This window comes from Parus major, chromosome 2 (genome assembly GCF_001522545.3).
Source record: "Parus major isolate Abel chromosome 2, Parus_major1.1, whole genome shotgun sequence".
Taxonomy (NCBI): Eukaryota; Metazoa; Chordata; class Aves; order Passeriformes; family Paridae; genus Parus; species Parus major.
The window spans coordinates 4097948-4119297 of NC_031769.1; the positions used below are offsets into that span (position 1 = coordinate 4097948).

Sequence of the window (21350 nt, forward strand, 5' to 3'; positions counted from 1 at the left end):
TTTCCTCCCATGAATCTTGCCTACCTTTAAGTCCAAAACAGGCAGAGGAAAACCTGGCCTCTCTGAGAAATCCATCCAAGCCCACCCTGGCCACCTGGTCCCACTCACTTCTCTAGTGCTGGCCACAGCAGACAGGTGAGGGCTTTAGCTCAATAATCCAAATAAATCAAATCCTGCCATACAAAAAATGCAAGTAGTATGTTCACAGCCAACCCAGCAGGCTGATCTGACTTCACAGAGGAACAGAATCACAGAATGGTTTGCACTGGGAGGGACCTTAAAGATCATCCAGTTCCAGCCCCCTGCCACAGACAGGGACACCTCCCACCAGCCCAGGTTGCTCAGAGCCCCAGCCAAAGTGGCCTTGAACATTCCCAGTGATGGGGCATCCTCAGCTTCTCTGGGAAACCTCTTCCTTTGCCTCACTGGTCTCACAGGGAAGAATTTCTTTCTAACTCACCCCACAAGAGCTGGTGCTGATACAAGCGAGGGGGCAGGAGCACTTGTTACCACCTTCACCTATGCTTTTCATCCTAAAACAAAGTGCTGAGAGCACACTGGGAGCAGGGACCAAACTCAGGCTGTCCCTGGGTGGGAGTCCAGGATGTTCCATCCTTGGCCTCCAAATGTGTCTCCAAGAACGTGCCCCATCCCAGAGGTGACCTGGGAGAGCCCTTGTCACTGCAGGGCCCCCTGCTCTGCCTCACTGGCCACTCTTGAGCTCTTCCATCTGGCTGGTTGTTAATGCAATATCAGCCTTTGAGAGTTGGGTTTAAGTCACATTTAATCTGGCAATGGTTTACAACATCACACAGTATTGTAGTCAAGAGGAAAAATCAACGTGTCCAGCAATGTTTACTGCAGCATAACAAACTCCAGGGAGGACTAAAAGAAACCCAGTTTTGCAGTGGGCCCAAGAATCACTAAATCCAGGCTATTTTGGACTAAAAAAATAAATGCATATCTTTAAAAGGACATTAACATTTTTGGTATCAGCCCCCCATCTTCACCACCAGGAATCAAAACTCCCAGGAAGAATTTAAGAAATTTAGCAGTCTAGCTCCAAATTCACATATGTTGCATTCAAGTAGGACAAAGAGGCAAACAGTGAAGTAATTAAACACTTCCAGATTTTTTTTTAAACTTTTAATAGTCTAACATACTGTTAGTAACACAGTTGGCACTTCAAAATATATATTATTTTATTTCAACAATATTCCCTTAACTCTGTAGTTCTACTTGAAGACAAATCACTCGTTGACATAAATACTGTGTTGTTTTCAAAACACTCTTGTGCTGGGTTACCTGTACAGTGCAACTGGGACCTGCTAGCACTTACAACATCTACTTCCTCTCTGTTAAAAAATAGCATTTTTCTGTAAAACACAAAATTTTACTGTATTAAAAAAAAAAAAAAAAAGACAAAAAGAAAAGCCCTGCTGGCAGTTGAGCATGTTTCCACTGTCTTTGGCAAAAGACCTTCTCTGAGGTCCCTTTGAGTGGGTTTCACTTTGGGTCAGAGGGAAATCTGCTGTTGGGCAGCTTCTTTCTCCTTCACAGGATGAGAGCCAGGCTTTGAATGCAAAGTGGCCTGGCTGAGAGCCAGGCACACAGGCAGAGTAGTGCTCATGTATTTTTTATTACAACACAAAAGGAAACTCGGGTTACATAACACGGGGCTTTGTAGTGCAGCTTTCTTTTTTAATCTGTAACAGAAAGGAGGGGAATTGTGTCCCCATTTAGGACTTCACATGGTGAAAGATGGCTGACACCTGCAGTTGCAAGAAGTCAGCTGGCACCTGGCCACTGATTGCAGTGCTGAGGGAGACTTTTCCTTGCACAGATGTTGGGTGCTTTGCCCAGTTGCCCGAAGGAGCCCAACCCAAGAGCTGTACTTCACTAAAAATGGGTCCCTATCCTCTCGCTAAAAGCAACATTTAAAAAAAAATAATCGAAATAAAGTGAACTAAAACCACAGCTGGATTGGTCAGACAGGTACAAAAGGATTCATCTCAACAGCAGCATTAGGATGTTTCCAGCACGCAGCAGGGAGAAGGTCGATGGCTGTTTCACATCGGGGGTCCTACGGAGCACCGAGTGCTGCTCCGGGGAAGGTGCTGGGGACTGACCCTGGCACTGGCAGGGTTCACACACTGAATTCCTCCCAGGTCTGTACAGAGGCTCACTGTGGCCTGGAGGAACCAGGCTGCTAATCACAGTCCTGGATATTGATGTAGACAAAGAGGGTGGAGGAGGAGTACGGGTCTCCATTCTTGGTCAGGAGATGGATGTGGCGATAACCTGGAAGCAGAGACACAGATGGAAAATGGCCTTTAGTCCAGTTGGAAAAGCAGTCACTGATGTTTGCCAGGACCCTGCACAAACATCTCCCTGTCTCAGAGCATTTTGTTCCCAGTTCCCCACAGGATCCTGAGCAGGCTGGTCCCAGAGGCACAACTCTTACCTTGGGCAACACAACGTGCCCAAGGCCTCTGGTGACAAGGGGGGCCCTCCCCTAGAGACAGTGTTAACAGCTGCCCAAAAAATCCACTCTGACCTGAGCTGTGATGGATCTGGACCACTCCACCAGGACACTGGAGCTTCTCAAAGGGCTCAGTGGCTGTGAGGAGCAGGCAGCAGGGCCTTACCTTGCTTCAGACTCGTGAAGGGGAGGGTGTACTGCCCAATGAAGTCATTCTTGGTCGACATGTCAAAGTCTTCCACCACAAACCGGACCAGGGCAAGTGCAGGGATCTCTATATCAAATGTAAACTCTTCATCCCAGTTTGGGTTAAAGCCTGGGGAACACAGACAAGGATGGAAGTCAGAGATGTCAGCATTAAAAATGGTGGTCTGAGGTGTTTGCAAATGATGTTTTCCTGACTGTCAACCCCATCTGACCTAGGCCAAGGCTCTCAGGAGGTGCCAAGAGCCTGGTTCCCAGCTTTGAAACTGTGATTTGCTATCTGGAATTAATAAATCCTTCAGTTTGGGCCATTCACTGCAGACCTTGGTCCTAGAAATGACTGAGGAGCAGGAGAGGAACTCAGCTCTGCTCCACAGGCTCTTGCTGGATGGCACATGGATGTCTCTGGCTGCCATTGGACCAGATACAAATTTTTATAGCCCTAAAACAAGGGAGGAGAGAGAAGCAAGCTGTGATTTTGTGTTGAGACAGCCTTCTGGGGACTTAAGCCTCTCCAACTGCTTGAGATACATCCATCTAAGCACCATTCTGTGTCTTGCCTGTCTGCAAGAAAAGTTAATGAGGGGTGTCTGATTACAAAAGGCATCATCAAGTCTGGATAAGGGTCATGTGGTTCAGAATCACAAAGCAAACAAAACTGAGACCGACATAGATGAAATGTAGAGCAAGCTCAGTGCCCCCTCTCCAGGCCATGGCAGGTGCAGTGTCAGTAAACCACCCCCCAGAAGCAAACAGGAGAGTTTCCTGTTGGAAACCCTACTGCCTGTGCAGAGCAGAGACCAGGGACAGCAAAATGTCACCTGGAGCCTGCTGGTCATGCAGGGTTTGTGAGTGATTCTGCAGGAGACAGAGATCTTACATCTGGCCTGTGGTGTCTTTATTGCTTGATTTGCTTTCCACAAGGCAGCACCTATCATTCCAGCATCATTCCAGTATTGTTCCAGCTAGAGAAGGGCTGGCCATGGGGCTGGGAGTGCTCAGCAGCCCTGAGGAACAGGTCTGAAATGTTCCCAACACAACTTTCACTTGACAGGCTGTAAAAATTATTGTAGGTGACGGAAATGGCCATGAGCTTTAGGAGCCAGGCCAGATTTACTCAAACAGGAAAGAGGAAAAGGGAAACATTGTTAGCAGGCAGGAAAATATGCACCAGCTTTCCAGTGCTTGGCTCTTACTCCACACAGAAAAGCAGAGTGTGTGTTTGTGCAGAAGGCTGTAATATTCAAACCCTCAGTGCACAGGGGGAAGTCACAGCCATGTCTGACTGGTAAGGAATGCTCCTCCAACTTCTGAGATATTCAAAATTCATCTGGACAATATCCTGAGCAGCTTGAGTAAACTTTGTATGGCCCTACTTTAGGCAGAGGCTGGAACAGACACCTCTGAAGTTCCTTGCAACATCAATCTTTTGTGAGTTTCTGACAATCAGCCCCACAAGAAGTGTTCTCTGGGAAGATCCTGGTGAGAACCCCTGCACACCAGGTCAAATCCAACTGCATGGAGGTAAAGAGCACTTCCAAAGCTGTAGCTCAACAAATCCGGCAGCCAGCCCCAAACAACTCATGTGGCTGATGTTGTTTTATAGGGAATTTTTGTCTCCAAAAAATAGAAGAACACCTCATGTATCCAGGGCAGGACTGGGTGCCCTGGGCAGGTCTGCCCACAGGGCAGCAGTCTTCCCAAGGAACAGAAAAGGTTCCTGCATGTGGGAGCAGAGCTTGGAGGAAACCCCCTCACCGTTGTTTTCGATGACTTTGGTCTGCTTCTTGTTGTTGTCCTGCTGGACACCGTGGATCTCTATCGTTACCTTGGGATCCACAATGGAGTTTTTGCTTTTGTTCACCTTTGGCAGCTGCTGACCAGAGATTATCTGTGGAGGAAACAGGGGAAGAGGTCAGGACAACACCAGGAGAGGGGGCTCCCTGGAAGATTCCCTCTCCTTCCCCAGGAGTGCAGGATCTGCTGAGAGAGGCTGGTGCTGCCCTTTCAGAGCTGGTGCTGTGACATCCTTCAGAGGAAGCTGTCATGAGCTAAAGCACCTAAGGAACCTTGCTCCAGCCCAGCCAGCTGGCTTTGGGACAGGCAGCTTTTCTGACTGTCCCCACAGTGCTCAGCTGGGCACACCAGAGGTGACTGCTGATGTCTGCCTGCAGGGTTCTGGAACCACAGCAGATGTTGTCATTAACCTATTGCCCAACATGAAACATGTGAGCAGATCCCTGGAGGATCCAAGTCCAAGAGAGCCCCCAGACATGGGAATTCAGTAGGGTTAGGATAACACTGAAGGTAGGACCAGGAGAAGGAGAAGGTACAACCTACACACCCCCCAAAAAAGTGGATGTTACTGAGATGTTTTCAGACTTCTATTCTTACTTTAAGCAGGAGCTTCTTCTTTGTTCCCCATGTTCCTTCTGTGATGGATTTTGGATTGAATTTGGTTTGTTCATCCCGGAGGAATTCCGGCTTTAAGACATACCCAGAAAACCCATTGTCCTGGAACCGACCCTGGTACACATCCATTTCTGTGCCTGCTGTCTGGAAATTTAGGGCAACTGCAACATAAATAAATTCAGTCACTCAGATAAATCAATAGAAATCTTTTCATGCTAATTCTGTTCACATGAAACTGCACTTCATGGACATAAACATTGGCTTTTCCACGCTTCAAAGAGCAGTGGCAAACTCTGACCCTCACAGCCTGCCAGCCCTGAGGACTCCTTGCATTCAGAGATGACAGAGACAGGAGAAGCCATTACAGCCATCCTGCCTTCCCCAGGATCAAAAATGGTCCTGCAAGGAATTTATGCTACCTATAGCAACTGCATCTTTTAGATAAACCTCTTCATTTCTATGCTGAAGGAGTTCTCTCCTGTAGTAAAGCCAGCAAATCCCTCTCAGATAATTTCTCTGGCTACTTAGCCTCATTATAAAACCTTCTTTCCAGCCCAGATCTGCCTGTTTTCATTTGCCATCCCAAGGGGCATCAATGCCTCTGTTTGGATTAGAGAGCTCCTCATTGTCTGAACTCCTCAGGTGGCAGCACAGAAGCTGTGATCAAATCACCTCTTTATTGTCTGCTGCCCAAAATAGATCAAGCCTCACTGCTGCCCTAACACCAGGCACATTCCTTGTATTCTTCCCAATTTGTCAATACCTTTTTTAAAGGCATTGATGTAAAACCTGGAACAGCCTCTGTGAACAGCCTCACTGATACCACACAGGGAGTGCACATGGACCCCAGCAGCTCCTCAGTGCTCCCTTGGTTTCCTCAAGGATGATTTTAAACTCTTTTGCAATATCTAAGACATCTCTTAAGACACAGAAATTTATCCTGGTCCCATGTCCTTCATACCCAGTCATACTTGAAGGCTGAGAGCATTTTAAGGCACTCCCCTATTTTTCCACCTGCAGCAAGACTGTGATAACTGGCTTTCCTGGGAGCTGAAAGTACTCAGGGCTTCTGAAAAATCTTATTTTGGGTGCCCAAATACTGAATTCAGGCCTTACTGTACCCCAAGGGAACTGATGGTGCCTCTCAAGTACTGTCCTGAGGCCAAACAGGGCACTGCTTATCTGTGCCCCCATGGGGGCTGCAGGACCCATGGAGTTCCTCCCTCCTCCTTTGTTAAATAGCAATAACCCTGCTAATTGTGAAATTGCAGGGGTTTGCACATTCATGTGCAGAAAAGCCTCTCCTAATGGGATTTGTGAGACAGAAAAATGATCTATGGAAAGTCACCGGGTATTGTTTGGAAACCTGGTTTCTCCCAGTGACCGCTGAGCCTCTGGCTGCACAGGGCTTGAGATTCTGCCTCAGCTGAAGGCCCTCCAAGGCCAGGTCATGGGTGAGCCAGGCAGGTGACCCCCTCCAAAGCCAGGTCATGGGTGAGCCAGGCAGGTGACCCCCTCCAAGGCCAGGTCATGGGTGAGCCAGGCAGGTGACCCCCTCCAGCCTCCCAGTGACACCCACCGATCTGGCAGCCGACATTCCACAATTCCACGGGGCTGTAGTTGGAAGAATCTGTCCTCCAGCCTGCAGGGTAGATACGGCTCAGGTGCCTGATGTTGTGATGAATAAAACTGGTTCCTACAGAGAAAGGAGAGAACAGAAGAAAATGGTGCTTTCAGTGGTGGGGCTACTTTTATTTCTTCTTGCTGCTCCTGTGTGTTCCAGTCTGGCTGAACAGGAACCACCTGCAAAAATGCCCTTCTTGGTAACAGCCTTGAGGATATTAAGTTCTCCCCACCTCTCTCAGTGACATACTTGACCAAAGAGATCATAAGCCACGTCTTTGGGATGCCTTTTCCCCCAGCAGCTGTCCCTTTTTGGGGAGCAGGGGCAGAGCACACGTACCAGACTCCTGGGCCAGTTTCAGAGCTTTGCTCTCCGAGAACGATGACATCTCGTAGAAAGCCCGAGGATGGTTGGGGTCATCAAAGCCTTCAAAGTGGACACTCTTGCAGTAGACAACTGTGTCTGACAGCTCCTTGGCCAGCTTCAAGGTGTCACTCTACAAACAGGGGAGCGAGAGGTTTGTGGGGTGTTTTTGCTGTCCTGCTCAAAATGGTAATTGTGTTTTCCCTATACATGACCCCTGGGGCTTCTCCTCTCCACCACTTCCACCAGAAGAAGATGCACATTCTCAGCACTCAGTGGCTGGGGGTGTGCCCTCTGTGTCACCCTGTGCAGGGAAGGTTGGAAAAGGATTCCCCCTTTGTTGGTGGGACACCCTTCCCTGCTGCTCTCTGCAGGATCATTTGTATTTTAGCACGTCTATCTCCAGGTGCTAAACTTCACAGCAGAGCCTCAGCAATGCTTTTTCCATACTGTCCTGGTCCCAGGCATGCAAACCTGGAAATACAGGGAAGAGAAGGGTGTTTTGGCCTCCACAGAGCTTGGGCTTTTTTCCCCTTGAACTAGAACTGTCACAATGCTCTGATGACTGCAACTCCACCTTGGTGCAAGTGAGAGTTCCCAGCTCCCTCAGAGGCAAGAAAAGTGACAGATGTCAAAATAATGAACATGTTATTGACTAGAGACCAGAGAAATAAATAAGACCCAGAAAGAATGAGCAACTCATCAAAGGGAAACATAGTTCAGACCAGATCCAGAGGTAACAGCAATCAGCTTTGCCATCAGTGGGGCTGAATGTGTCTGTGTCACCCATGAACCCACTCTGTGAGGGATATGGGCTTCACAAGGACCTGCCCACTGGAAAAATCCATTTCCTCACATGATAGGGCAGAACACTTGTGCAAAGGCCAGCCTTTTCCTTCCAGAAATCATCATACAAATTGCTTTAGTAACTGGCCACCCCTTCCCCACAGATCTTCCCTCCCTCCTTCCTGCAGGTCAGAAACAAAGAGCCAGTGAGGGTGCAGGCATATCCCAAAATGTGACTGGAAAAGCCAAAGTCATGACTGCTCCATGCCAAACAGATTTCTGGAAATGAGATTGAAATTGTGCCCTTCCATTGCTTCCATAAATGCTGCATGGTCTGTCCTTGCTGCAAGGACCTCCAATCTCATTTCTGAGAAAGAAGCCAACCTTTGTGCTTGGCTGGCTCTGCAAGATCTCTGTGCTTGGGACAGAGATCATTAAACTGGGCAAGCAGCAGGATCCTCAGCCCCAGCAATTTCAACAATTCACCCTTACATACCCCCAGGTGAGTGGCTGAAACCACACTGAGACCTGTCTTGGCAGGGAACACATGAAAAATTGTATTTCAACTGCTTTTCTTTTTTACTTCTTTAGTTGTGGTACAAAACCCACTTAGAAAGTGATTTCTCAGTGATTTCTTCTTTCACTTACCTTCCCCTTCTGCTCTACCTTGGTCTTCACAGATTCATCTTCAATTTCAGCTGCTTCATCTTCATCAGAGACATCCTCAGCCTCCAGGTTGTTGTTCCCATTGGAGGGGTCCTCGTGCCTGCTCAGCTTCTTGCCCTTCACCAGGATCTTCCCTTTCAATTGCTGCACAAGGAAAAATGGACAAAATACCTGGTGGTTAGAGAAGGTTCTGGCCCATCCTGAAGAAGCCCCTCAGCTGTAACCAGGATTTTTATAGTAGCACCAGTTACTGGTTATTACCCAGAGACACAGGTAAAAATAAGTCTGTTTTTAAACTGAGGCCCTGCCTCTGCCCAGCCTCTGAGACTATAAGCCATGAGTCTGAAAACCCAAAGAGCCCAGTGATTCCCCTCTGCTAAAAAGCTGACCATCCCCTCAACCAGACAGATTAAACAGTTGTGCTGTTAAAGACAATTAAAATATACTTCATTTTTTCCCCAAGGCTGAAATGTTGCTCAGCAAACAAGGCTGAGCCTGGAGCTCTGGGCTACTGGAAGGAATTTGTGTCACTATTTTTTCCCCTCTGTGTGGCCTGTTATTTAATTCACCCCTCGCTCTGCAGTGTGTGGTTACAAACCTGTGCACAACTCTGGAAACTGAGATCCAAGCAGGGGCTGAGGCAGTGTGGCCTCTGCTCCACAGACATTTTAATGGGGACAGAGGTCCAGTCAGTTCTGGATGGGCTCCTCATGCAGGCAGACATGGAATTTTAATACATTTGGCATTTTGCAGGTGAAGCCTTTGGGTGCTAAGAGCCTCAGGAGGAGTTTCCAGACCCTTTCCAAAGCTGCATCCTCTTCAGGGAACAGCTTCTCCTGCCACTGCTGCCATGGTTCAACGCTGACCACAGCCAGCAGCATCACAGCTGGGTGCAGAGGGAGTCCAGGGAGCATTCCTTGTGCTCAATCAATTCTCTCCAGCCTCTTCCAAGGTTCACATGGAACCCCTCACCACTGATGTACCCTTTGTGCAAGCCCTGGCTGTGGGAGGAAGGCTGGAGCCTGGAGAGGGATGACTTAGAGCCCAAACAAGGCTGCAGCAATGCTTGAGATGGAGAGGTATTGAGAAAGGTGACTGGGGGAAATCTCCAGGTGTGTGGGTTATGCCTTAAGAGCACCACTAGACTTGGCAGCTCCCTGGAACAGGAGATTTGCTGCCACCTGGACTTGTTTGGTACTCCTGGCTTTGGAGGGTATGAGTTATTCCAGAAAAATGCCATCTTGGAATTAGCCAGTCCAACCCCTCCAACTGTGTAGCACATTCCCCTTCCCTCAGCAACACCCTATATTTACCTTTTCTGCAACAGCAAAAGCAACAAAACCCCACCACATTCAAATGACAGGACTGTGAAAAACCAATAATCTTTTATAAAGCAACACAGGCATTTTCAAAGGACACCATTCCCCCTTTGCAGCCTTTATGAGTTCAAGCAAATTGCATCACATCTTCACAGAGACCAGCCCCACCCCTCAGCACCTGGCAAAGCTGGGGATGAAGCTGGGTTTGAGCAGAGATCCAACGCTGGCACCTGAGGCAGCAGCCAAGAGCATTTTTATTCAGCTATCACAAATGAGCTGTTTACACTGGGGCACTTTCCCTGTCACACAAAAGCCACACTCAAAGGAGCAGTGAGAGCACAGCAATACCTTCACCCCCATCCCCAGACCATCCTCCCAGCCTTCCAGACAAAGCTGTGCTCTGCTTCTTCACAGCCACGGCTGGGAGATGAGCCAGCTCATCTTCAGAGCCTGACTTCAGCCTCCTGCCTCAACACCCAGCTCTGCACTGTTCTTGCACCACAAAATCCAGTTCTGTGTGAGCTTTTAGGCTCTGGTCAGCACCTGGGATGCACAGGCCTGGAAGGATTGCACTGGGGACAGTAAGGAGAGGCTGGGAGCAGCCCCTCTTGTCCCCTCCAGACTGCAGATACCATCCTGGTATTTAATATATTATCTGCCTCTGCTTTCTAATGTCCCATAAGAAATGCTACTGCCTCCCCTCACAGCTCAGCAGTGGAGAACTAGGGATAAGGTACTTGAGGCAGCCTGCTTGATTCTTAATTATCAGCAGGTAATTAAGCTTTTTAAGTTTCTCCCATTCAGCCCGCACAGCAAGTGGGAGGTGCAGCTCCTGGCACAGACCAATCCTACATGGCTGAATAATGTGACAGGGGAAGGCACAGAAACACAGCCTCCACTGTGTGTCCTCACCACAGCCCATTCCAGGGCTGCCAGCAGCAGGTCCTCAGTGCTGCTGTTATCCTGTCTAGCCTGTGGTTCCTCTGGGAAACCTTGGATATGGTGCAGATGCTCCCCATGGGCACAGGACACTGCTCCTCTGCCTACAGGGGACAGCAGGCCATGTGCCTCCTAACTCAGACATCCATTTCTTTATTTGTCCACAAGAAGAGGTGAGACTCACCACAAAGAGAGGCATTTTCATGCCCATTTCCTGCAAAAGCTGCTATCCTGTAGTAGCATTGCAGTGAATCCCCCCTGAAGAGGAAGCAAAGTCCTAAATCTGAGAGTTTATCTTCTTTATAAAGGTTTTAAATGAGCTGATACAGACAGTCACAAACACACACCTGCCCTTGCTCCATCTCTCTTGGTTCCCCTTCATGTGATATCAAGTATTTCTAGCCTGAGGCAAAAGACACTCAGCCCATCAGTTCAGCTCTGTTGAGCAGATCCCTTGTCTTGGGAGGCAGCAATAGCTGAAATACTCAATAAATGTTCTCCAAGTAGACCATAAAGCCATTCCAACTGCCTGTGGGAAGCCCAAGGTGGAGTGCAACCTCAGGAAAGGCTTCAAGGACATTGGACTCCACTGAGAACACACAGTGGAGTGGCTGCTGGAACAGATGCAACTCTTGCCCTTCTTCACATGCTCTATAAATGGTATTTCTTAGTCCCCCTGAAGTGAAGCTCATCTGCTCTCCCACCTTTTCCACTGCACACTGAGCAAGCTCAGCTCTGCAGGTGAAATGGTTCTAACAACATTGGGATATGGAAACCATCTTATAGGAAAGCAGTGATTTTATCAGAAACAGCAGAGTTGTAATGAGCAGAGGATTTTGAAAATCTGAATGCACAGGTTTATCCTACCTGAAAGTTTCCTGCCCCTAAGAGCAACCCGAGAGCCACAGCAAGGTCTGAATTGCAGTTTTCATCTCAGTGGGAATGGAAGATTTGTAAAGTGATCCACCTCAACAAACTTTCTGTGGCTTCAACACCTCCTTCAGAGTCAACAGAGAAAACCAAACACACCCAGGGTGTGATTGCTCCTGTCTGGACAAACATTGAGGAGGAGCTGGACCACAGCTCCAGCTCCTCTGACTGTTTCTCCAAAGGAGCCCAAAGTGAGGTGCTCAGCTACACGGATACAGGGTCTGAGCACTGCCACCTGACATCCCACTCTCAGGATGAGGATATCCACCTCTCCAGACTTCTGAGAAGCTGTGGGGAATAACAAGTTCACATTCATGATCAGATGCACTAATTGAGAGCACATCTCCATCTGTGCGTGTCCTTCAGCTGCAAACTGAAGTGTTGCACCAGCAGTGAGCGGTGCCAGAGGATGAAGAGAGACTCCAGGAAAAGGGAAGAAACACATTCCTGAAGGAGGTTTTGGAGGATTAAATGAAACTCAAGAACTTCAGGCAAGAAGATGCACTGCAGACAAGACTGACACAAGCTGGGCTAAGGCTGGAGAAACAGAGATGTGCAGACGGACCTGAAGCCACAGTGACACAGAATGTGTGGGTGATGCCCAAAGCCACTCTCCTCATGAACAAGGAATTCCAGGAACAAGGAACTGTAGGGCTTTCAGACACACTCAGTCCACTGAATAACTCCAGCACTGGGAGGAGCAGTTTTAATCTCATTCTAGGACCGTGAATTTGCAGCATTTCTAGCTGGGATGTAGGGACAGGGGCAAGGGGCCCTGGCAGACCCCTGTGCAGGTCAGGGATGGGACAGAAGGACAACAACCCACCAGCAGCAGAGAACGGATCAGCTCCTCCCTACAACCCTGCTGCTGCCTGGAGCTTTTACATGGCTTCTGGCCTTTCATCCAACAGCCTTTAATTCTCTATTGGGACCTAAAGACATCAGCTTGTGGGAGCTATTTAGATAATCTGTGTAGCCCAGCACTGTTCCTGAATGGAGCCTAATAAATCAGATTGCTGCCCCGGGCTGTGGTATGAATCGTTAGCACAAATCCAAACCGTGTCAATCTTCCTTTAATTACTGACCTTGCCCTGCTGACACAATCGGCAGCAATCCTTCCACTGTTTGTGTTTACAGCCTCCAGCCCTCTGCCCAGGGGCAAATCCCACCCTTTTCCTGAGATAAAAAATACTTTGTTGTCCCGGGTTTCCTCATGTCCACGTCACAAGGGAGTGGAAAAGCCAAGAGGTTCCTGATTTGTTTGTTTGTTTTTCCCTCATGTTTCAGTTTCAATGTACTTTACACACAAAAAAAATCAGCATTTCAGCCCTTTGCACTGTCCTACCTCACACAGCAGTAAGGCAGAGGAAAAATGCCAGAAGGAAAAGGATAGGTGCTGCAACATTGGCAATTTTTCTCTGTTTAAACAAAATCAATCCCTGCAATGGAGCAGATCAGCCCAAATCCATTCCCTAGGGTAGATCTGGGCATTGTGATCAGCTGGGGCCATGTGCCTGTTTGGGCAATCAAAATCAGGAGGTTGGATGAACACAGGCATGGAAAAAACATCTTTGGGAAGTTGGGGTCATCCCCTTACACTCACAAATCACACATTGCTTTGCTTGGTGTTTCTCCTTTCTTTCATCATGCCATTGCCATCAGCAGAAAAATCAGCAGTTTTCCTGATCCTTCACCAGGATAAATAGCAAGGCAGGAGGGGACACTGCAGACATATTTTTCCAACTCAGTAAGAGCCTGCAAAGACTGATCTCTGTGCTGGGAGTGTCCTCACCCTGGGAGAGTCACTTCTCCCAGTGGAGGCTCCTTGTCTATGCCAGACCCAAGGTCCTGCTGAAGCAGCAGCAGTAAAAATTACAATTAATCCTGTTTTATTGCCCTGGTGCTCAGGGACCAGCCCACAGCAGCTTCCCTCTGTGCCAGGCATTGTATCAAACGAGGCATGACACTCCCAAACAAAAGGGGAAAGTCAGAAAGGGAAAGGAGATAAAGGAAGAGGGAGAACAAATATAGAAGATATTCTGAGTGGATTGTTTTCCTCTCCTTTCTCCCCTGCTGACTGCCAGCTTTATCTCACCCACAAACTCCTTCCAGCTCTGACTAGTCATGTTCATCCAATTTTTGGCAAATGAGCAAAGAAATGCAATTTAAAAGGAACTGTAGCTAACCATACAGGAGTCTGTTTCTGCAAAGTGCTAAGACAGAAAGACAGACAAAAAAGAAAGACAGAATGCAAGCACAAACCACATGGGTGGGAAATAGATGAATGTTTTCTTTTGGCTCCTGTTTTGGAGACATATTTTTCACATCAAGATTCCATTTCCAGTTTTTTCTGTCAGCTAATGATTTTATAGTGGTGGAGCACTGTTGAGGGCTGTGTATCTCTTTCCTCCTGCAAGACCAGGGCTCAGCTCCCAGCCTTACAGCTGCCCTGATTCCTGGGAATAAAAGGGGCATCTCTAGGCAGCCTCCTGCTTCTCTTTTTCCTCCTAAGACATCTCCATGCCCACCAACCCAGGCCATTCCCAGTGCCTACTCGAGAACACTCTCAATGGCAGGACACTTTGTGTTTAATGTATCTGCAGGCTACTTGCAGTGGTTTCCCCTTTGAGTTTTCAGATTTGCACTCAGCAAGAAGAAAAAAATCCCTCTTTTCTAACCCTCAGAAGGCAGGAAGTGCTGGAGTGGCCTTGCTTACCTCTGGGGAGGGGAACTGGGATTTGTTTCCATCGACTGGGGCAACCAAGAGCATGTCCTGCAGGATGGTGGTCATGTGCTGGGCCATGACCTTCTGCTGCTCCACGCTGCAGTGGTTCTCCAGGGAGATGATGACGGGGTATGGTGAGGTCTGGAACAGGACAGCAACACACACCATCAGTGAGCTCTGCTCAACTGGTACAAACCCCTGGTGCTGTTTTCTCTGGGAATGAGTGTGTCAACAGGAGGGTCTGAGTTTCTCCTAAAGCAAGGATTTGTTAAAAATGGACAAATTTAGCAGTGCAGTGGTTCCTCATATCTGTGCTGATGCCTTCCAGAGATGATGGTCCAATGGAGAAGGCACTCCCTGTGCCTCCATTCTCCACCTGCACTGTGTGTCAGAGCACCTTCCCACCCACCTTCAGAGGAAGGAATGGGAAGGGGGCTTTGAAATCATAGGGTTTGCTCGAACCTTTAAGTGATATCAATCCTTCTTCCATTTCTGCATAGGCCTGATCTGGTTCCCTGTGCCCCCCAGGTCATTTTGTGTGCTGAAGGCATTGTCATTACTGTCCTTGTCATTTCTTTATGGCCCCAAACAAAACTTGACACCAACTCCCAAGTGCACTGAAGGAAAATATCACAGAGCCCAGTGAGTCTGGACAGACCTAAGGTTCTCTGGAGCCTGCTGCCATACAAGGCAAGCCCTGGTCATTGCTTTTAAAGCAGAATAAAAGCAGTCCTTCACATCCAAAACATGCAAATGGGTTCCTCTAAACAAGAAACAGACCCTGAAATATCAAAGCCACACAAATTGTGAGCTTGCTGGTGTTTCTCAGCAGGTATGCTCAAGATTATGGGCATCATTTTCATTGCAGTGGGGTCCAGGATGAAGCTGTGCTGGCACAGGTTCAAACTCATCCTTGGATGATGCTCTCCCTGTCCAGCAACCCCCAGGAATGGATCTCTGTAGGAAGAAGGGCATAGGTGCCTGGACAGCAGGACACATCTTGTCCCCATAAGAAATGCTAAGGTGAAGCCATCATTGCTTCTGCTCTCTGCTCAGAGGGAAGAGATCTACAGCCAGTCCTGGCTTGTGCAATGTGAGAAAAAGTCCCTCAGCCTTACTTTGAATGCATAGTTCTTGATGGCCTTAATGACATCGCTGAAGAGGATCTTGGAGGTGAGAGTGTAGCCGTGATAAATGACGGGCTCTGAGTTGGGGCCATCCCAGCAATCCAGCTCCACACAGCGACAGCCTTTGGTGAGGGCTCTGGAAACAAAGAATGGACCTGGTTGGGTTCTACACCTCCTGCTCCATCTCCAAGTGAGGGCACATCAGGCACAGGCACTGCCTGGGAAGACTGGCAGGAAGTTCAGGGAGCAAGGGAGAAGAAAGGAGCTTGGAAAAACGGGAAAGCAGATAAAGGATGGGATCAGGTGAAATCAGTGTCAGCAAAGAGAGCTCAAGGTTGAGCAAGGAAAGCACAGAAGGATCTGACAAATAAGGTAGTGAAAGTCCAAGGTAGAATTATCTGAAGAATAAGACATAGTGAGTGCCAGATGAGAAAGGACACTGATGACTGTGCCCCAAGTCTTTCCCCAAAGACGGTGAAGAGAAGAGAAAATCAAGAGTGGCTGCAGTGGAAGAATGACAGTCAGAAGCCAGGTCTCAAAGCTTCAATGATGTGATTTCTTCATCTAGATCTGATATGATATGAAGGATGAATCCTCAGAGCTGGGAGGGAGGGAACTGTGGGAACTCCAGCACAGCTGAGGAGACTGCTGAGGGCCAATTTCCTAAACTGAGTCTACAGATTGAATTTCCAGGTGAAATTTCCACCTCTACATATCCATACTTCCATTTCAATTTATTTTCAAATAAATAAATAAATAACCCCCACTCTTGACCCCTTATCTACCTAGGAGGTGATTTTTTCTCTTTTACAGTAATTCTCTAAACATTTCAGATCACACAACTCCTTTAACTCATTGCAATAGAATCACAGAATGGTTTGGGTTGGAAGGGATCTTAGAGACCACTCAGTTCCAACCCCCCTGCCATGGGAAGGGACAGCTTCCACCAGATCAGGTTGCTCAGAGCCCTGTCCAACCTGGCCTTGAACACTTCCAGGGATGGAGCACCCACAGCATCTCTGGGAAAGCTGTTGCAGAATCATGAGGGCTTTTTTTGTTGTTGTTGTTTTCTGTTTTGTACAACTAAAACATGCATCTGTAATTTTAAGACTCTGTAAGATGAATTCAAAGAGCTACTGAGAAGCAACTTGTGCCAGATTTCACTCTCAGCACTTTTGACCTTGTGACTCCAGTCAGCCATTGCTCCTGAGAATCAGGTAAATCATAAACAAAGGCAGAACTGTAGCCATTGACTGGCTCAAGGAAACACTGTCTCACCTGAGGAAAACAAGGAGTAATGTAAACTGGGTGTGCAAATTACTAAAGGTCACTGAACCCATCTGAGACATCAGCTGCTGTAAAAGGCAGACATAGACAACACCTAATGCTCTGTGCTGTGGGAATATCTGAGATGCTAAAAAGGGACCAGGTGTCAGTTCTCCTGATCACTCACCCTGCTCCACCAGCACACATCCCACCTTGTTTTTGTGACTGCTCCAACTAGGACTCTCCAAAATAAACCCCAGCACAGTTGTGGGGACAGTCCCTGCCATGGGCCTCTCCCAAAAGGCAGTACAGAGCATAAGCACCGTGACATTATGCATCATTTTGGCTCCTTCCAGACCTGCAGCTCTATCCCAGGAATCTTTGCATCTTGCAGGCTCCTTGAACTCTTCCATGCCATATTTTGGGAATGCACCACCCCCTCAGCATCATGCTTTGAAACACCAGGCCAGAGGGCTGTAATCCAGCCTCTGTGTGACTGCAGATATTTTATACGGCTTCCAAATGTAGTAATTATACATCCTATACTCAGGTGGACACCAGATGAGACCCAGGTCAAAGAGCTGTGAAAAGGAGGGCACAGCCAACCTGGTTTGGAAATGGCTCACTCTGGAAACATGGCCCAGCCCATACTGCCTGGTCTGGTGGGAGATTGCTTCTTGATCCCTTGCATCCATCAGCACAGACACTTCTGTCTTCTGAAAGAAAGAGGTTAACCTCCCAAACACACACAAACACAAACTCTTTACCTGATATAGGCCTCTGTGCTGCTTGGGCCTGTGATCTGGTCTTCCATGAGATAGGTGTTGTGTGAGGATGACACAAAGTAGTGACTGAGAGGTTGGGTCATGTCCTGGTAAACTTTTCGGTGGGAGGGGTTGAATATGTTCCCCTCATCTGACAGCAGGTACATCAGGAAACCATCCTTGGTCATGGCGTTGCCCCTCTTGGCTGCCAGGTAAACAGAAAACCCCACACTGAAAATGGGACACCACCAGGCCGTGCCACCACCTTCACCATGGTGCCTCTGCTCTCCAGGAGATCCCAGAGGCAAAACGTGGTCCCCAGACATTCAGTAAAAGCAAAGACATCGATGTTCTCCAGACAAGGATGACACCTTCAGCTGCCTGAAAATGCTTTTAAAGCCCTTTCGCAAGCGCAGCTTTTTATGACACTTACCATCCTTGATAACATCTTAAAAGTGTCAGACAGACCTTACCTCATCTGTCTCTAGAGATTTACAGCATGAAAATCTCCATTTCAGCATTTCAAGGTTTCTTTGTGCCAACCCAGAGAAGCTGTCAGATGTCTAAACATAGCCAGATAAATCCTGTCTAGATTATCCAGTGAAATACAGGATTTGCAAAGAGGAAATACAAAATTATTTCCCATTTTGAGGGACTGAACTAGATCTCAGTTTCTAGTACTAGATCTCTAATCCTAAAGCCTGACAGTTGCAACACCTTGCCCCTCTCCTGAAGGAACAGCAGGATAGTGGAAAACCAGCCCATGATTCTGAGTTGTCTCTTTGAACACATCCTCCAAGGTGCTCCAGACTGATGATTCACCCACTTTCTGAGCAGACAGACAGTGCAGTGACTGCCTCCTAAACAGCTGTCACCTCCTTGGCCTCTGCTCAGACATCTCATCTGCAGATGGCTTTACAGGCACCCACCATCAAGGACATCTGCCTCCACTCCAGCTTCTGGAGAACACAAATATTGCTACATTCTCAGCCTTGAAAAGCCACATGAGGTCTTGGCATCTGAATAGCCCATCTGAGTCTTTCCCTCAGGATTTTCATCATCCTCTAGGCAAACCTGTATCAATCCCTCTCCTGCTGTTCAGTGCACCTAAAATAAAACTGAAGAGAGATTTCCCAGCCTCTCCTCTTCCTAGAGCTCTTAATAGCTCTTCCTAGCTCTTCCTAGAGCTGTTAATGTTCCCCTAGGAGAGGGGTGTTTCAGAAGCAGATGGGGGGAGAAAATAATACACACGACTGGAGAAAAAAAAGAAGCAGCAATGCAATTCATAGTCATCAAAAGGAAAAATTCTGAAGCAAACCAGACAGGGTTTTCAACCTACCTCTTTCGTTGGGCTCATATCTCTGAATTAAGGCAGGGGCAGCAACAACAGCATCTTCCTCCTGCTGTATCTCATAGAGAAACCTCACCAGGTTCTGGCAGGACATGAACCCTTCTGGGTCCGAGTACATTTGGAAGATGCTGTCTATTTCCTTCCTCTCTGTCAGTATCTTGTAAAATTCCTCTATCTCATCATCCTCCAGAGCCTCTGTTTTGGACTTGTCACAGTGCTGTAAACGTAGAGGGGAGAAGGAGTGAAAACCTTCTTTCCTTCTGGCATAGGCCAGCCGTAATCTGCACCAGGGCTACACAACGCAGAACACAAAATAATTGCAAAGAGTTACTGGCCAGGGAGTGAGGAGCAGTGACAATGGTTCTCATTGACAAGGCCAATAGTCATCAAACCGTTACAGTAATTAGCATTTGTACATTATCAGGGTGCTAAAAAACACCAGCCTCGAGTTCCATCACTTGGTGTGCTTCAGTCAGGACAGCTCAAAAATATCCCAGCACAAACCAAGGGTCAAAAGAAATGTAATTCTTAATTTCAAGAGGAGTAAAGGGAAAAGCAATCAACTATTTTAAATAATGATAGAGAGTATAGCCAAAAACCCAGTAAGTTAAGTGAAAAGAACCCTCCCTTTGATCCCTTAGTGGCTCAGACCTCAAGAGGCTGTCAAGACTCACAGTAGGGCTGTTTGCAAAGATGGCATCAAAAACAACTTAAAAACCCCACAACTGCTAAACATGTGCATGTTTAGGTAAGAAAAAATCCAGCTCTCCAAGGAAATTTTCCATTCTCATCCAAAACCTGCCATGTAATAAAATCCCCACAGATTTCAAACCAGATATAATCTTTTCACAAGGAACTGTAATTCAGATTCCCCATCTTCCTCTGGGGTTTGAACTTTTCCAGTAGATACCATCTCTGACAGAGCACCACAGCCAAGGACTTGATTGACCAGGAAAGATGGGAAGCTTGAGATATACGTGTTTAATGTCTCCATGAAGGACACAGCTTTTCCAATAACAAGTTTTTCCAGTTTATTTAAAATACTCCCAGGTTCAATTTTTCATCAGAAACAACTTTTTTTTTTTTTTCCTGGCAAATCCTGATATTAATTTTGTTGTTTGTTCCTAGCAGAATTCTTCAACTTGTCAAACCAGAGGAATTAAATTGCTTTCCATCTTTGATCTCCTGTGACAGATAGAGCTATTTTCCTGGCTTTTATGATGAAAATGCCTGTCTTAGTTCCACCAGTCATCACACTAATCTCAACCTAGCTCTGCCAGTGATCTCAGTGATGGCCACGGTGGCTTTGGCAGTGTCCCAAGATGATAATGAGGGACTTTCATCTCCTGCAAATCCTTCACTATTTGTTTTTGGAGCACATATAAAATCAAAGAACATTATCATGATGCCTAGCATCTCACAAACTGAAGGGACAGAAAAAAAAGAGTTCAACTTGTCCTGACTCCAGAACCTGCTGGGTAGGAGCTATGGGCTCATCTCAGGGATGAGACAACCTGTGACGTGCTCAGTACTACAAGCAACTCCAAAATAGGTTTGAGAGTTCAAGAACTGCCTTTTCCTCACTGCCTTCCATGTCCATGATCCTGTGCTGTGGCTCTGGCAGATCCCTCAAGCTAAGCTGAGCATGATGCTTAACAACTGCAGAAGGAATATAAAGAGGGAAAGCAGCTGGTGAAGATGGCAGGGATGTAGTGAATTATAAATGCTCTTTTCTTTAAGACATGACAGGGAAAATGACGAGGTATTTCTTCTAGGAAAGTGGCATTTTAAGTGGTGTGCCTTGGGAAATTTATTCATTAGTTGCCATTAAAGGCTGTGATGAAAACAGGGCAATAGCACTGGCACCAGAGTCAAACTTCAGAGCAGATCAGATGCATGGTGTAAAACTGGGTTCTTTCTGCTTTGGCTACAAGAGGTCCGAATTAGAGAGAGAATCTCAACCCAAAATACTGTGTTTTACCTCCTCTGTATGCATCACAAGCCATGAGTCCTGAATGACCCTTGGCCTGCCAGCAAAAACACCTTCCTGATGCATCAGAATGAACATTCACGTTGAAATGAAATAAGCAATGAGCAGAGCTTTGCATAATTTCTGGTTGCATTGCAATACATTTTACTCAGGTGTCTCAAACCTAGATGTGGACACAGAGTCAAGTGATGAAAGGCAAGAATAATGTGAGAACATGCCCTGCAGCCCCCACTTGAGCTCCTGATCACCCTTCCTTCCTGTGACTAAATGAAGAAAACTCTTTGAGACAGTTCACCCTTTAATAAGCTGCAATGCCCTCCTCCATCTAAGCCGAGGCAGGATGCAAACTTAAAATGTAATTGCTTTAGGAGCAGGGCAGACCCTTCCTGGGGGCAAATCAGC

The 21350-nt window shown here is 47.3% G+C and overlaps 1 protein-coding gene across 2 annotated transcripts in view; it reads right to left on the minus strand.

The window, feature by feature from the left end:
• Positions 1-766: 766 nt before the first annotated feature.
• Positions 767-21350, minus strand: part of PLCD1 (phospholipase C delta 1) — a 50616-nt gene continuing 30032 nt past the window's right edge. For both annotated transcript variants that reach the window (XM_015619183.3, XM_015619182.3), the window contains exons 5-15: positions 18947-19175; positions 17611-17812; positions 15569-15713; positions 14442-14591; positions 8520-8681; positions 7062-7218; positions 6678-6794; positions 5081-5259; positions 4445-4577; positions 2649-2798; positions 767-2301 (exon numbers count right to left, since the gene is read on the minus strand). In XM_015619183.3, coding sequence (XP_015474669.1) covers positions 2210-2301; positions 2649-2798; positions 4445-4577; positions 5081-5259; positions 6678-6794; positions 7062-7218; positions 8520-8681; positions 14442-14591; positions 15569-15713; positions 17611-17812; positions 18947-19175 — 1716 coding nt within the window. In that variant the 3' untranslated portion in view covers positions 767-2209. The remainder of the gene's footprint in view (positions 2302-2648; positions 2799-4444; positions 4578-5080; positions 5260-6677; positions 6795-7061; positions 7219-8519; positions 8682-14441; positions 14592-15568; positions 15714-17610; positions 17813-18946; positions 19176-21350) is intronic.